Source organism: Cavia porcellus, unplaced genomic scaffold (genome assembly GCF_034190915.1).
Source record: "Cavia porcellus strain 051 isolate PalLab524CR breed Dunkin Hartley unplaced genomic scaffold, mCavPor4.1 scaffold_10, whole genome shotgun sequence".
Taxonomy (NCBI): Eukaryota; Metazoa; Chordata; class Mammalia; order Rodentia; family Caviidae; genus Cavia; species Cavia porcellus.
In genome coordinates this window covers 23,580,121-23,597,593 of record NW_026947493.1, presented here as the reverse complement: position 1 = coordinate 23,597,593, position 17,473 = coordinate 23,580,121, and the positions used below count along the sequence as shown (strand labels likewise).

The 17,473-nt window shown below is 32.7% G+C and overlaps 1 protein-coding gene across 1 annotated transcript in view; it reads right to left on the bottom strand.

Moving 5' to 3' along the window:
* Positions 1-17,473, bottom strand: part of Stt3b (STT3 oligosaccharyltransferase complex catalytic subunit B) — a 97,671-nt gene that overhangs the window by 20,823 nt on the left and 59,375 nt on the right. The window contains exons 4-5 of the mRNA XM_063257087.1: positions 13,396-13,461; positions 10,939-11,038 (exon numbers count right to left, since the gene is read on the bottom strand). Of these exons, the coding sequence (XP_063113157.1) occupies positions 10,939-11,038; positions 13,396-13,461 (166 nt within the window). The remainder of the gene's footprint in view (positions 1-10,938; positions 11,039-13,395; positions 13,462-17,473) is intronic.

Below are 17,473 nucleotides of genomic sequence, written 5' to 3'. Positions count from 1 at the left end.
AACATTTAGAGGCATTTAGTATAGCCATAATATTGTACAACCACCACCACTACCTCTCCCTAATATCCAAGTATTTTCATTTTCCTAAAAGAAACCCCATACCAAGCACAATTGGTCTCAATTTTCTTCTGAATCTGCCTCTATGGATTACTGGTTTGTTTTTCATTAAAAAAAAAAAAAGTAAGGACTTTATCCAATTTATTTCCTTGTAATTATATTCTCCAGAATTAATCACTACAAAATAAATGTGAATACAAAAACACACTTGCAATCATATTCATATTTTCTTTCTCTTCAAATGGGACCATCACCTGACATTGTAAAAATACCAGCAATTACCTGTTTGGTAAATACAAATGAAGATCTCTTTTAGGCACTAGCTCAAGTTCATTTCTAGACATACTGAAAATGAGAAGACTAAGCTTGGTAACTTCCTCTCTCAGTTAGCCTCCTTTATACCTACCTACATATGCCAAAGAAACAATTTTGGATGTCTGAAGTTAGTCAAAGATAAGCATTTTAAGATAACTGGATCCAGGTCACCTCTGGATCACTAATCCCTAATGTTTACCTAGGGAAGTGTATCTCCTATCTGAGAGTATTTTGCAATGCATAGGTAAGCATTTCCATTAAAAAAATATTTAGGGTTGCTTGCCAGGCAGTCAGTCTCAAAACCTATAAATTTATCTTGCTTAATAATAGCAGTTTTCTTCTTGAATGTATAAAATAACATGTATTTTAACACCTCAATTTAAATCCCATTTATGAATCTTCATTTTAAAATGCAGAAACAAGAAACTGGATTTACCTAAATATTAATAAGAAATGGTGAATTAAATTCTTAAAAATAAATACAACTTCAGCTGCAAAATAAGTGTATGCATTTCTCTAGATTTTATATAACTATTATGATCAGAGTACTGTAACAACAGAAAATTCTACCAAGATTAATCCTACCTAGCCTCCAAGAGTTAAATAAGATGGTAAAATCAAAGGCATATGGTTGTATAACCATAGTAGTAGTAAATAAAGCTCCACAGTACAATGGAGCAAGTGTGGTACACAGGTGTGGGGAGAAAGGCTTTATAAAAACAAAGAGGCATGAGATCTCCTCTCTTCTTGACATGGGCATGGAAGAGGTAAGAGGTAATAAGTAAGATCTATACTGCTTTCTACAGCTCTTGGAAGGCCTCAAAAATTCAACCATGTACCAATCTTCTTGTATCAATTCTCTCTCCCACGAATCTTTAGGAACCCTGACCAAACTGCTATTCCCATCTGCTGCAACTTTATACTCATCCATGTTAACCTCCTTTTCTCACTTTTTAACACAGAATATTAAAGCACTGAAGTGTTGAGTACTAAGAAAATGCACAAAACCAATAATGTTGTGAATCATCACTACATCATGAAAATGCTACCACACTGCCATCCTGTGGAAGCATATTTATTGGCATTTATTACTACAGATCAAGCTTCCAATGAGGTTAGAAAAATTCCAGGAAAACTCACCATTAGAAAGACACATATCAATACAAATACATAATACATAAGTAGACACATATATATTTGGTATATTTTTAACCAAGGAAAATCTTGATCTGGAACAAATAGCAATCTTCTAAACAGCTGTGACGGCAAATCTTTTAGAGATTTCAATGACATCAACAGTCCATCATGGCATGCATGCCATAGCTTTGCCATCATTGGCCTAAACATTTTTGTTTCACTCTTGAAGTTCATTAATCTTAAATTACATTAGCATTTCTGGTTTTCTTTATCTCCTAGTTGATAATTTAATGGAAATAGCTAACAAAATAGTTCTTTTTTGTCCAACTTCTCTCTAAACCAAATTAGTATCTCAAAAAAAGAACATACATACTTTAACAATTTAACTTAAAATGTTTTATTACTAACAGTATGATTAGCTGGGCATGGTGGCACATGCCTGTAATCCCAGCACTCAGGAGGCTGAAGCAGTAGGAGCTCAAGCCATGAGCTTGAGGCCAGCCTGAGATACACAGTGAATTCAAGGCCAGCTGGACTACACAATGAGACCTTGTCTCAAAAACAAAAAAGAAACAAAAAGTCAATATGATTAAAGGCTTGTAAGAAGGTCAAAATTTTTAATTAAACGTAATAAAACAACACACATATATACATGTGTGTACATGTGCTGCTTGTTCTTGACCAGAAGAGAAAATGAGAAAACATTTTTTCTTTTCCAAAGACACTATTCATGGTAAACTATGTAGGATGGTAAATAAACTACTGAAAATGGTATTTCACAAAACTTCAGATTTACACAAGCAAGAAATAGCTTATTCAAATAACTTGAGCAGAAACTAATCATAGCTTTTTTGTTTGGTATCAGGAATCAAACTCAGGACTTTGCACTTGCCAGGCAGGTGTGTCACTGAGTTATATCCCCGGCATCACAGCACTTTATTTATTTTTAGTTTTTTTGGTACTGGGAATCGAACTCAGGACCTTGTGCTTGCTGGGCAGGTGCTGTCCGGCACAGCCATATCCCCGTCTACCCCATAGCATTTTAAAATAGTAAATATATTGACACCTACAATGAAATGAAGGATAGAGAAAACTGAAAATTCTAGCAGAAACACATTTGACTTTAAAGTCTAATTCTATTATGTGGAAGTAATTCACTTAATTCTGGCAAAGATTAGTGAGATCAGTATCAAAGTACTCTGCAACTATAAATACACTATGTGCCTATTTGAAGATTATATACAAAACTCATGAAATACATGCAACAGTTATCTAAATCAAAAGTATTAAATAATGCTCCTCAGTAATTTCTAGAACTTTACTGTATAGTATGATTAGCAAATTTAATTCATAAACGGAGCACAACAGAGCCAAAGGGTTTACACTACACAAAATCATAAATGTATGTTACTACTAAAAAACTGAGGCTTTCTTAACACATCCTTTTCTTCATCTCAATGACTACTATAAGTAGGCTCCTGCATACATGAACTATTATCACCATGCGTTTACTAACCTCTACACAGAAATTAATTCTTCTGGCCTATGAAACATAAGTTTTCTATAAGGCCAGATCCTTAAAGATAATCTCAAATCTGTCCTTCTGGTTAAAAGTACTAACTGACTTTGATCTGTTTAGTTTGTAGAAAGTCTATTTCTACTGAAAAACTTAAATTTTTTTTTTTTTTAATTTTTGGAATGATTGCTGCTAAATTGTAGGCAAGACCCTTGCTCTAAGTATCTTGAGTTTTATGACATGGTGGTACTGGAAGACTAATTCTTGCTAAACTGAACAATGAGTCAGATTTGACAGCAGAAAAGGGCTGGGAATATAGCTCAGTAGCATAAGTGCTTTCCTGGCAATTGCAAGGTCCTGGATTCCATTCCCAGTTTTAAAAAAAAAAAAAAAAAAAAAAAGGGACAGCACGTCCCACGGACAGTACACACATCAGGTAAAATTTTCCTCTAAAATAATCTTTAAAATACCCACGGGTAAAACAGTCTACCATAAACCAATATACCTTTATCCCTTCCCCTAGTAGCCTTATAATACTCATACGCAAGATGCATGTAACTAATACCGAAACTTTAAATGAAAATCCAGGACAACACTCTTAGTCCTATCTGCTCTTGGTTCACATGTGTAGAATTTAAAAAGTACATAAAATAATTAACACAAGGCAGAACATTATTGATAAATTATAAATCCTCAATAGTATGGAAATCATTTTAATGTTACATGATATACTCAATATGTGCAAATAATATATCTAATCTAAGATATACGTAATCTCTTGTATTAATATTTTACTTGCCACAAGTATAAAATACAGCCTTTTACTGCTTTCAAAACTTAGATCAAAACTTAGATCAAAACTTAGATCAAACATGTCAAAATGATGCATGCTGAATTGTATTATAAACAACAGCTTATTTAGCCTAAATATTTTATGATAAATTTAGCGATATTAAACATAATTTTAGAATCATTAAAAAATGAATTTCACTAATTGTTTTACAAATCCCAGGACCTTCAACAGAAACATTTGTAATGTAAGAAAAAATAAGCCTTAAGGAAATTGTAAGAATCCTTCAACATGTGTATCAGTGTGTCATCTGCCAAACAAATGATTCTGACAGATAGATATATGCTGCTTATCACAATCTATATTACTTTAAAATTAAAGTTACTAATTACTAGGTTTACAATTACACAACAAAAGGTGAAATATTACTTTGATATTTAACATTTTTATATATTATCAGTAATTACAAAAATCTATGGAAAAGAAATAATTTTTATGCTGTTTTGTAAATTCTTAGCTGATTTACAATTCTCAGAGGACAATAAACCAATTTTATCTCATATTTAATGGTAGATTTTAATACTGGAATTCTCATTTACTTAATTTAAAAGGAGGTAAACAATTTTTAGCTTACATTACTCCAGTGAAGCTATACAAGTTTTATTACAAGAAACGCTGCTTCTCTTCTATTTAATGAAACAGTCCATGTCCGTACCTCAGTATGTTGCTGATAGTCTTTATTATTTCACAAGTGTTCCTATGCCTCTTTCTAAAATAGACTTCTAAAGACTGGAATAGGCCATGCTGGTAACAATTAGTACAGATAATAAAGAGCCAATGACATAAAGACTATTTTTACCTGTTACACTTTATGTGAATATATTAGCGTTAGTTTTGACTTTAAAGAAAATGCTTTCTAATTTTTTTTTTTTAGGATATCAAGCGAACTAGCTAAAACAAAAATGTAAGTATATAATTTTAAAATTAAGATTTGGTAGTATGTTCACTTTTAAAAGATACCAAATATTTTTCTAAAAAATGTAAAACTGTAATATAAATACATTCAGAAGCAGAGAGGTAGGAAATTGTATTATGCATCTATTTATTTGAGAAGTAATAGTAGCTAAATCTTAAAAAGTTAGGGATAACAACAGATGGCATCAAGTTTTAAAAAATTTAAGAATCAAAAAAATTTAATGTTAAAAGCCAGAAGGTAGTGCTTGCTTCAGCAGCACATATACAAAAACCAGACGGTACAATTTAAGTAATGAGCCCTTAAAGAAAAACTGAAAGAGACTTGCTAATTTCGCTATAAAAGCTGCAGTTATATTTGATCTTTTCACAATTATATACAGTTATTATCATAAATATAAAAGTTATAAACCGTAGTACCTAAATAAATAATTGTAGTGAATGTTTCTTTTCTCTCTTCCCTCTATTACACAAACACACACAGATGTGTGCATCACAAAGTATATAATATTAGACTTGCATTGGTGTTTTATTGTACTTGGACTTTTGTTATTATCTCTCCCAGACTTTGGAACTCTTTTTTTTTTTTTTTTTTGGCTATTCTTTTGTTAACTTCAGTATTAACAATGGAAGCAAAAATTAATTTCAGTTATAAGCATTTTTCCTATATATTCTCATTTATCTTTTCTATACTATGAGGTAAGTAAGAACTGTTATGTCCATTTGATTTATGGGAATATTAGACACAAAGACTTCAAGTAATCTGTCCAAAATTATACAGTAAGAGGTAGGTGATCAGGAATTGCATCCTGGTAGTAGGAGTTTAAAATATACTCTTACCCTCTTGTATTCCTTCCTTTCAAGATTGAAATTTACCTACAAAATGTTCGACACATGGTTAGTTGAAAAGTTGTAATACAGCTTCCTCAAATTCAAAGATTTTTGTAGTATTTTCATAAACTTCCCATCTCTATTTTGATCACCTGCTAGAAAACTGATTATACTGTAACTGCCTTACGGTTAGGTCATCTTTTATTCATTTTGTATCATAATGCTTAGCACCAAATTGTACAAAACACTTTATAAATATGTCTGATGAATGAATTTGCTTTAATTTCCTTAAAAACAGTATGGTAGAATCAGATAAAATCTAGGGCTTCTAGCTGCTATAAAATCTAGAAATTTTACATTTAATCTTTTTACGTCTTTCATAAGTAAAGCTGTGATTACATATATTCTGTTTATAGCTACCAAGAATAAATCTGAGCCATTGTGGCTTCACTTCAAATCTCAACAGAATGATTATCTTTCCTTTATTTGCAAAATATAAATTTCTGTAATTTATCAGAAACTAACTCTACAGTATGTGCATAAAACTTTTCATTTAATAATTGGTGTAGCACATTATCAAAATAAAAATACATTTGAACTATAATAAGAAAAATAACCAGCAATCTCCTTGCTCAGCTCACTACAGAAAATCTAGACAGTACCATAATCAAGCTGCTCCAGTGACATTTAAAATATGGCCCTTATATATCATGAGCAGTGAAATACTTATTTCTATAAACTAAAAGGTACACTTTGTTTCTTATTTATCTTCACTGTAGAAAGCCTAAAAAGAGAAGTGCAGAGAAACAAAACATTGGTGATTCTTTCTGTCTGCTTTTTAATATTTTCCTACATCATCAATTACTCAAGATTACATTTAATGTCTTCACAATAGTCTACCTCACAACACTGTAATTTAAGCAATCATTTCCCTGCTGAACATTTAAGCCAATTCCACATTTTCCAATTACCTGTTCTCACATCTTTTATAAATTTTCTTATAAATAAAGTGTGACATCTTATTAGAAAGGTCAAATAATTTCATGTCCCATCAGTGTTTTGCAATACCTACAAACCAGTCTTTCCATAAATACAAGAATTGGGAGTTCTTCCACCAAGAAAGAAATTAGGTAAACAATACCATTTACAATAACAGTTAAGAAAAATTAATTTAGGAGTTAACGTAACTGAGGAAATGAAAGACAAATATAACATAAACACATACTGTACTCCAAAAGAGGGAGATCAACAAGGACATCAGGAAATGGAAAGATGCCCATATGGCCATATTTCCAAAACTGATATATATATAGATTTGATGTAATCCCAATCAAAATACCAACTACTCCTTATAAAACTAGAAAAACAATCCTAAAATTTATATGGAATGACAGAAGACCTACAATATCAAAAGCAATCCTTGGTAACAAGAGCAAAACAGGAGATATGATAATACCAGATTTAAAGTTATGTGGTACTGACACAAAAACAGGCATATGGATCAGCAAACTAGAATAAAGGATGCAGAAACAACCCCAAACACATACAGCTTACTGATCTTTGACAAAGGGTCTAAAAACATGTTAGAGGAAAGACAAATGGTACTGGAAAACTGGGCTATCCACATGCAGAAGGCTACACCTCAGACAGAGAATTAAATCCAAAGTGCAGTTTCTTCAAAAACAGCTGTAACTGGAAATTCCATTTGAGCCAGCTATTTCCCTTCTAGGTATCTTCTGAAAGAGTTAAAGATATCATGATACACACATACCTGTATTTACAGTAGTATAATTCTTAATAGCTAAATCTTGGATGCAGCCCATATGTCTATCAACAGATGAATGAATAAAGAAAATGTGGTATTCATACATAGTAAGCATAAATTTGAGTCATTTGTAGAAAAACGAATGCACCTTGAATACACAAGCACTCAGGCTTAAAAATCATATGGTTCTGGGCCAAAGATTTAGCTCAGTGGCTCAAACCACCTGCCTGTTAAGTGCAAGGTCATGACTTCAACCCTCAATACCAAAAAAAAAAAAAAAAAAAAAAAAAAAAAAAAAATCAATCATTTGGTTTCTTTCATATGAGAAAAGCAAAGTATAAGTAGTGAGCAAAAACCAAAGACAGACAATAGGAGGAAATAGGGAGCTGGATCATAGACAGATTAGAAGGGGATTAAGAGATGTTGGGAGTGGGAGGAGAAAGGGATGTAAAAAGAAGTCAGATGTGTTCCAGCAACCCACAAGGAATGTATTCACCATGTACTGCAAGCATGTACTGAAAAAAGAACTGGAAGTTTTCATTAAAACATTAGAATCCTCTTTATGCCATAATTATGTAACATTCACTTCCTAATACAATGAAATTAAACAACTCCAAAAGGTATCTTCACAAAAGTCTGTAATTTTTCTCCTCAAAATTAAAAAACCTCCCCATCTCAGTTTTTCTTATACCTCTTCCCCAACTCATGCTGTTCTCTCTGCTCATACCAAAGAATCCATATTACTTTTCATAGACCTTTTTTTTTTTTTTTTTTTTGGTCTTTTTGAGACTTTGTAGCCTAGGCTGGCCTTGAACTTGCAATGATTCGCCTGCCTCAGCCTCCCAAGTGAATGGACATTCTGTGACATGTGAACACACAGTTCTCTAGCTGTGATTTAAAGAAACATGCAAATAAACAATCTTACTGAAAGGGGAAACAAACTTTTTCAGAATTACTTTACAATTCATTCAAAATAAATTTAATATGGTACTCAGAATAAAATGAGACTGAGTTTCCCATTTACAAATCCTTACCCATCTATTTCTGTGTAAAGATAGGCACAGTAGACATAGGACATTATATACGCTTACATCAAAGGACAACCTTATATATACTTTTCAGAATGATTATAAGACAGGAGGAATCAAATTTAAAATTCTAATAAAGTCTGTATAAAGGAAGAGAACTATTTGCTTTCTACCATCATTTTCCTTCCTACTGAATGTAAACTATACAAAGATAGAAACACTCTTACACTAAGAGATAAAAGAATCAGGGTAGAGAATTTTAGCACTATTAGGATTACCTGAGACATTTACTAATCTAATTTTACATATATCCCTGAACTATTTTATTTTTCTTTGTTCTAAAAACAAGAAATGTTCTCAAGAGGCAATTAAAGTAGTACCAATTGCATGTTTCTACAGTAAATACAGAAATCTTTCTCAGCAAATACAAAGTCTTTTTTCTCATTTCACCCTTTTGTCCAGTTCATATGGGTGATAATGTTCAAGGGGATCTATACACTGTTGATGTTTTAAGTATTCCCATTTAACATTTTCAGGAACATTATTTATCTGACTACTTCTGATATCTACTTTGGCTCCTTGATTCATGGGCATTTCACAACAGTATGTCTTTTAATCTTTCCCCTATTCTACCTGTTGCCCTATTAAAATTTAGTTTGTTTTTTAATTAAACAAAAAACATTTTATGTTTTCCCCCTGACCACTTAAATAACTTTTTCTTTTTACCTATATTCTTCTGGGACCCTAATTATTATGTATTCTTTTCAGATATAGGACATGTCATAAGTTGATCTTATTGTGACAGTCAAGTTATCTATTTACATAAAAAGGCATAAAGTTATAGTGGTTCTTACAATCATGGGCTTTAAAGCCAAAATATGTAAGTTCAGGACTCAGCTCTATGAGCTTCAGCAAATTAGTATGTCTTTTTCTCTATCCTATCTAAAAAATGAGTGTAACAACAATATATATTCTCAGAAATATTATAAGGACTATACACTTAAGAATTTTTGGCTTTGTATTTACTTTTGATATAATTTATATATTAGAAAATACACCTTCTAAAAATCTATAATTTAGTGGCTTCTAGTATATTCACAAGGTTATATGGCCATCACTACTAATCTCATAACACCTCTCTATCCTCCCCAACCTTATTTCCATTAGTAAACACTTCTCTACCATTTTCCCCTTCCCCAAGCAGCACGAAACCACTAATTTACTTCTTGCCTCTATGGATTTACCTATGTAGCATTTTGTAACTGGCTAATTGAGTATAATGCTTACAAGGTTCACACTATAACAAGTATCAGTATTCCATTCCTTATGGCAGAATAGAACTTCAGTGTATGTATATACTTACACTGTATGTATGTATATAGTTACATTTTATTTACTCATTTATCAGCTGATAAGACATTTGTTTTCACTTTTCAGCTTAACAATAATAATGCATGATGTAGAAGTTTTGTGTGACTTATATTTTGGTTTTACCAACAGTGTTTCACTATAGTCAGGATGGCCTCAAACTCTGATCCTCTTGTCTTAGACTCCCATGTGCTGAGACTACCAGTATGCATCATCACATCTATTTTCTGCATTCTTAAGTAAATGACTAAGAGTGCAACTGCTAGGCCATATGCTAACACTATGGTCAATTTTTGAGACCTCCCAAGCCACTATGTCTAAAAAACTGAACATATTTAAAAATGTAAGTTTTATCTTGTTACTATTTTCTAACAGTATAATAGAAGTATAACATTTTATTAAGACAATAGTTTCAGATTTCAATCACTATGATTCATTAAAAGTTCACTATGATTCAAAAAAGTTCTACAATGAAACTAAGTTCTAAGCTAACTCTTCATCTATCAATAAACATCTTATTAGTATAAAGACTTAAGAAGTGTATAGTACAAGTAAAAAACATTTTCTAGAAGCAACAGAGAGTCAGTCTACTTGTGTATCACACAAAAAGAGATTTCAGGTGTTTATTAAACTACTGATTTTGACAATTTAAATCTCTTACATTGAGAAAATTGAATGAGTGTGGTGTAAAAAACAAAGAATTTTCATGACACAAATGACCATGTCCCTAAATTAAGAAGACAGAATAGGTGAATAAGCCAGGCAAGGTGACATACGTCTGTAATTCCAGCACATGAGAAGCTGAGGCAAGAGGAACACTGAGAGTTCGAGACCACCCTGGGTTACAAAGGGAGTTCAAGGCCAGCTTTAACTGCATAGTGAGACCCTATCTCAAAAAAACCCAAACAATTACCATCACCCCTACAACAGCAGCAGCAGCCAACAAATACTAAGCCCAGATTAATCCTACCAAAAGGAAACAAAACTCAAGCTAACTGATAAAGCATTTACATAAAAATGTTCTGCTAGTATATAAAAAGCAAAATGAATATATAATTACTTTTATCTTTATTTGGGTAATAATGACCAAAATGGGAAACATCTGTTTAATGATATATGTGAGTCTTGGTGATAAGATTTCAAAAATTTAGTGACTTACCTATGTAGACTCTCTTGCTGTATCTCTGCATCAGTAACAGCACAAATACATGCAGTGGAATAAGGTTGATGATAAAGACATACCCACCCCAAGCAGAGACCTGTGCAAGAAGAAATACCAAGACAAGTCATGTTTTACTTTTTAATATTCTCTACCTTTCAAATTACCTGTCATGACAGCATATATATAAAACCTATAGAATATAAAAGAAGCCTATATAAAGCCTATAGAATTTTTAGAAATTTTGAATCATATTTAAATGTGGGTTTATATAACCTATTTATCCTTATTTTCTTGATTTGAATTAAATTAGATTTAATAGGAAAGCTGTGAACATTGTAATTTGTAGACCGGTAGTAAACAGTCATGGTGACAAAGTTATAGAATATAAACCGTAAAGTTTTAAATTTATTTTTAAAAAATCAGCTTTTATTTTTGAAAAATTTAAGAAAGTTCACTGAGAGTAAAACAATGAATGTTAGGACTCATCAACAATTCAACCAAAAAGACTATTTGGAGGACTGTAATACGCTTTGAGATTCTTAAAAGTACCTGCTGGGTATAAATGTTTTTCCTACAAATGAATTATAAAAGAAGATTTCATTATGATGTGACCTACACAATATATATAACACCACTTAATGAGAATACGGAGGATGTTCTTGTCTAAATTGCTAAACAGTCTTAACAGAGAATGTTCACCTTCAACTAATAGTAAAGTATTAATATTCTAGTACATTCAACAGGCAGTAAGCTCTTATTAAGATAAAAAATTTTAGATGTACTCTAATAACTAAAAGCTTGAAAGAATCAGTGATGCTATCACCTTAGGAGAACATATGCATAATCTAATGATGTTGCCATAATCTAAAATATTTCAGAATCCCTTATAAGGAACTGCCATCAGTTTATAATGTATATCTACTTACTGCTTTAATTACTTGCTATTTTTCTCATCAAAATTATGTTGCCTTTATTAAACAGTTATTTTCAAACTTTAATTTTAAACTCTAAAGAGAATAAATTTGCTATTACTGAGTATGCTTGCCCAGAACACATGCTAGACTTTAACCACTTTAAGGCCACTGAAGCACATATTTACTCTATTGGTTTAAAATTATTTAATAATTTAATCAGCAAAATTATCAATTTTCAGCACAAGACTATTATATAGGCTGTGGAGTAAAAATGACAGGTAGAACAGTGAAAAAAATATCGAACCTCGAATTTACCTGTTTTTAAAAAAATTATATAGGGTAGTCTGAAGATACAGAGTATGCAGTCATTTTTAGATAATGACTAGAGAATCACTAGAATTTTGAAAACAGAGCATAGTGTCAGCATACTGCCTTATTTACCCACAGAGAGAAGGCAAGGCAATTTGAAATAGAATCTGATGTTTTGAGAAGTACTTGTTAGTCTTATGCACGCTCTTTCAATATAATATAGGGCATTATTTCCTTTCTATCCCATACAGACTCACCCTAACAAGTTTTTTCTTTGTTTTTGTTTGTTTGTTTTGTTTTTTCCCTTCCATGTACTTTAAAGAATGCAAACAAGTCTTAAAGAATGTAAACATAGGGGCCAGGATTTAGTTCAGCTGTATAAGTGCCTGCTGGCCAAGCAAAAGGTCATGGGTTCAATCCCCAGCACTCTCCCACCAAAAATGCAAACAAGCCAGGGATTTAGCTCAGCTGTATAAAGCCTGTTTGACAAAAGTGAGATTGTGCATTTGATGGCCAGTAAGGGGGGCGGGGGAGGGGGAGGATGAAACGAGATGGACCTTAAAGAACATTCTTTCTACAAGTTAATCTTCACTTTAGGTTATCTTTTTCTCTAAGATTTCTAAGTTTTCTCATTTTTTTTTACGGTAGGCCAACTTATCACACTGAGTAAATGATGACTAATAAAAACTCAGTTTTCTATTTCATCATTCAGCAGTTCTTTAGTGAATCCTAATAGAAGAACCCTAATTTTTGGTACAATTATTTTTAATTATCCAACTTTTAATTATAAAAGTTTAAACATGGTTCCAGTGCTCAATATTTCACAGAAAAAAATTTATGTTCCATTATATTTTGTAATATTATTTGGAAAACATCTTTCTTATCAGTGTAATTGAAAATACAAAGCCAGAGATAATTTTAAAAGCTCTAAATGTAAATAAAAAGTTAAAATATTTAAAAATTAATATCTGGAAAAATATGTTATTCATCATATACAGTGATTTCCAGGGAATCAGTATTAGTCCTCTCCACCAAAACTTAAGTCTATGTATAGGATCAGGTTTAGGGATGAAAGAAGAGGATAGTAGTAAAAAAAGAGCATCAGATAAAAATCAAGACCCTAATGGCTTTAGGAGAAAGAAAGTAGAAAATTAGTCCTCGTTGATGAGAATGTGACAAGGAATTGTGCTAAAATTTGTTAGAACCCACAGTTTCAAACATGAAACCTTACCATATAGAAATATGATAAACAGCAGCACATTGTCCAAAAAACAGATCCTGTTTTTACAGATTTAACCTAAAAGATAAATAAGCAAGTTTTTAATGAAAATGTTTACAGAGTTCCTTTGATTTAAAAAAAAAAAGTTAAACAGTAAACTTCTGCTATAAAAAGACAAGGTTATTTTTTTAAAGACCTCGATATCTGCATCTATCATAATAAATGCAGCATTTATAAACTGAGTAGCTGACACTGTAAGAACACCTGTTTTGTTATGTAGTTTTCAGTAAAATGAACCACCTTAAAATAAACTACATTTTCTACTTTCTACGTTAAAATGATTAATGAAAAATGTATACAGTAAATCTACATTTTTATGTTGATGGTTTGCTTAACTTGAACACTTCAATTTATTTGACTTGAATATGTGATCATCTGTATCTTACATAAAATTCTTTTTTTAAAATTTTATTTAAGGAGGACAAAAAAAAAAACAGAAAAAGGGTACAAGTTATACAGACTTTCAGAAAAAATAAGCAGTACGAAATCACTAGTTAATTACATATTGTCATCTTAGAAATAGTTGTTGAAGTTACAAAATTAAAGCCTATAGAGGGACTTTCAAACAGTGAGACTGCAAACAGTTTTGTTCAATGATCCAACAAAACTATATGGCTATGTATCTTATACACTTAAATACATATGCAGTTACATCTTTTAGAGAACTTTCTTTTCCTTTCTTTTGTACAATGACAATTACATATTTTGGGTTTTATTACTCCCACAGTTCTTATTACTTTTTTTTTTTAAAGAAAGTAAAACCAAATGTGACATACCAGGACAGAGTCAGTCAAATCAAAAGGATGAACATAATACATAACGTAAAAACAAAATACAAGGTGATCAACAATGGTTACCATAATGCCTCTTGTTATCTTAAAAAGAATTGCCTATATCATCAGTTATAATAAAATTGAACAAAACAGTAAAGAATAAGACCAGGAAAACCAAAACATTGGAGACATTAGAGGACTTCAAAAGAAGATAATAGTCAACCAGAATGGGTGTCACAATGAATCTTATTGTCTTCATAGTTGTTGCCTATACTTTCAAACTTGGTACTATCTAGCATAACAGAATAGAGAAAAATCAGTCAAAACAAGATGGTGAGAGCAATACAGAGTTTCCAATCAAGTTAATAGGAAATCAAAATGCATTACTATAATATATCCTGCTATTTTTTATTTATTTTTCCCTTAACTAAAAGGATAAAAATGAAAAAGTAGATAATAAAAAGGAGATTGAGATAAAAAAAGGGCATAACAACAAAACAGTGCAGGTGAAAACATAGCCATTTAAGCAAAATAGTGTTTCACCACAGGATAATCTGGACATAATAATAGTTACCATAGTGTCTCTTCCCTTAAAATCTTTGGGTATAACTTCGTATACTGTAGCATCAAATATATCAAGACCATGTAAAACCACTCAAGAGAATGACAGTATTAAAAAGTATTTAGAATCAACTAACAGAAAATGACCAATGGTTTCTGTATAATCTCCTTGTCTATCAAAGTTTTTGTTTATATTATCACATATAATAAAACCCAATAAGATACAACACGTTAAAACCGATGGAGACAGAAGAACAAAAGCTTGATGGGACTTCAAAACAAGAGGATATTAAATCAGCACTAGCTATTATGATGTCTTGTTTCCTCCAAAATGCCTGTTCCTACCATCCAACCTTCTCTGCCTCATTTCTGTTGAGCTCTTTTTCTGTCATTAGTTGTCAAGTTTGTCCTCTTCATTTTGCTTTCTGCTCCATTCATTGTGGCCGCTCTGCCATTGTTTCTGGAATCTTGGTATTTTTCATTTTTAGAATATCCTGCAGTAATCTCTGTAGAGTTGAATTGGTGGTTGCAAATTCCCCTAGTTCCTCTTTATACTGGAAGAACCTTGTTTTTCCATCAATTTCTAGGGACAGTTGTGCAGGATATATCAATCTTGGCTGGAGGTTATTATCTTTCAAAACTTGAATTATTTCCCCCTACGCTCTTCATGATTTGATGGTTTGTGCCGAAGTCTGCTGTAATTCTGATGGGTGTTCCCTTGTAAGTGATCTGTTTCTTGTCTCTGATGGCTTTTGATATTCTGTTCTTATATTGGATTTCTGTAATTTTTATTATTATATGCCTGGGTGTACCTCTGTTTGGGTTGTAGGTGGCTGGGGTCCTGTATGCCTCATACATCTGAGTATCTTTACCTTTTGCTAAATTAGGGAAATTCTCCTGGATTATTTCTGTGAATAGCTTTTGTAGTTCATTTATTTTAGTCCCTACTTCTTCTTCTATGTTCTTAATTCTTAAGTTATAGATCCTCTTATCATCTTCTAGTCTTTGTATTACTGCTGTTTGTTTTCTTGTTATTTTTAAGTTTTTCGTTTCATGCTCCCACATTACAAATCTGTCCTCCAGTTCTGATAATCTATCCTTAGTTTCTTTCAAGCTGTTATACCAGCTTTCAATAGAGTTTTTAGTTTCCTGGTAATCTCTGTGAACCCACATATTCTATGTTTTCTCCATTTTCTCCATCAAACAATTCTCCCCTTTTTTTCTGTTCTTCCATTCCACCATCTGTTTTTAATTGGGCGGTGCTTAGCACTTCTCTAACTATTCTACTTATTTCTTGCTTTATTTCACTAAATACTTCATTTTTGAACTTGTCTATGAGGCTCCGGAGATACAGCTTTATATCTACCTATAGGTGCCATGTCTGATATTGTATGTTTTCTGTCTTCATTCTCTTTTACATTTACCTTTCCTGGATCAGTGTTCTCAGGATTCGGGACTGAGGACCCTTTCTTGTTGCTACCTCTTCCCATACTTTTTGTTCCTTCTGTACAAGCGTATATAGGAGGCCCAGTTTTTTTCTTTGTTGGTTACAGTTTGTTTGAATCCGCCGGCTAGGTGTTCCCGCCCACTGCAGTGTACTAAGGAGACACAGACCTGGGCAGCCTTTGCTGGGCCCACCCCTCCAGGTCAACCTACCAAAGGCTTCACTGCTAGGGTGCACCACCAGGCGCAGGGACCTGATTTGGGCTAGCCTACTGGATCTTAGTCCGCGGCGTCACCAGGCCAAGCGCTCCTCCCCACCACTCCCGCTTGAGAGGAGAATATGCGACTAAAGTCACTGCAGGGCCCTGTTCCGGCTAGTCTGCTCGTTCCCAGAATGTCCTCTATTGGAGCCTCCTAGTCTATGAAAGGGTCCCCATTTCTCTCACTCACTGCTGGTCGATGCAGGGCTCCCTGCCAGTCCCGCTCTCAACACCGTTTGGTTGGCCAATTCCAGCTCTCAGAGCGTTTGTGCGTCTCTCTCTCTGTCGTGCAGATTGGGACACAGTAGCGGCAGCAGGAAATTCAAATCGCGGCTTCCAGTGGTGTGGGATCCAGCTTCCACACTGAGATTTTATCTCTTCCTGTTATAGCATCAGGATTGCATTTCCAGTTGGTTTCTCTCAGCTTAGTTTGTTCCTGGATCGACAGGGTACATCTCCCCTCGCGTAGGACTCCTCACACGGCACTGCTCCTGGATTCTAAACTGGTAATCTCAGAGAGCCTCCTTGGCTGCTGTTATTTGTCTGCCATGTTCTCCGGGAAGTCAACACAGTGAGTCTTACATAAAATTCTGATAATCTTTTTTTTAAAAAATTTCAGTTATATTTAGAAAATTTCAAATATCATAATGAATAATCAAAAAAATTGTATTAGGAAATATTTTTCAGAACACCTTATATGTAAGTAAAATTCTCAATCACTCTGAACTAAAATGACTATTTACAATAAATCAAAGTTTAAAAGTTGATAAATCATGCTTTTTTTAAAAAAAAGTTTGTCTTTTATCTCTTTGTTTTGATAAATAAGATTGAATTTAAGGGTTTTATACAGTTAAATTTCTAGTGGTTCGTTACTTTAAAGGGGTCTCTACTGATGTATCTATAACAAACTATATGTGGCATCCAAAACTGTGGGGAAAATAAGTGTGAAAAAGGATGGAACAAATGGAGAGTAAGAAAAGAAACTTATCTAGT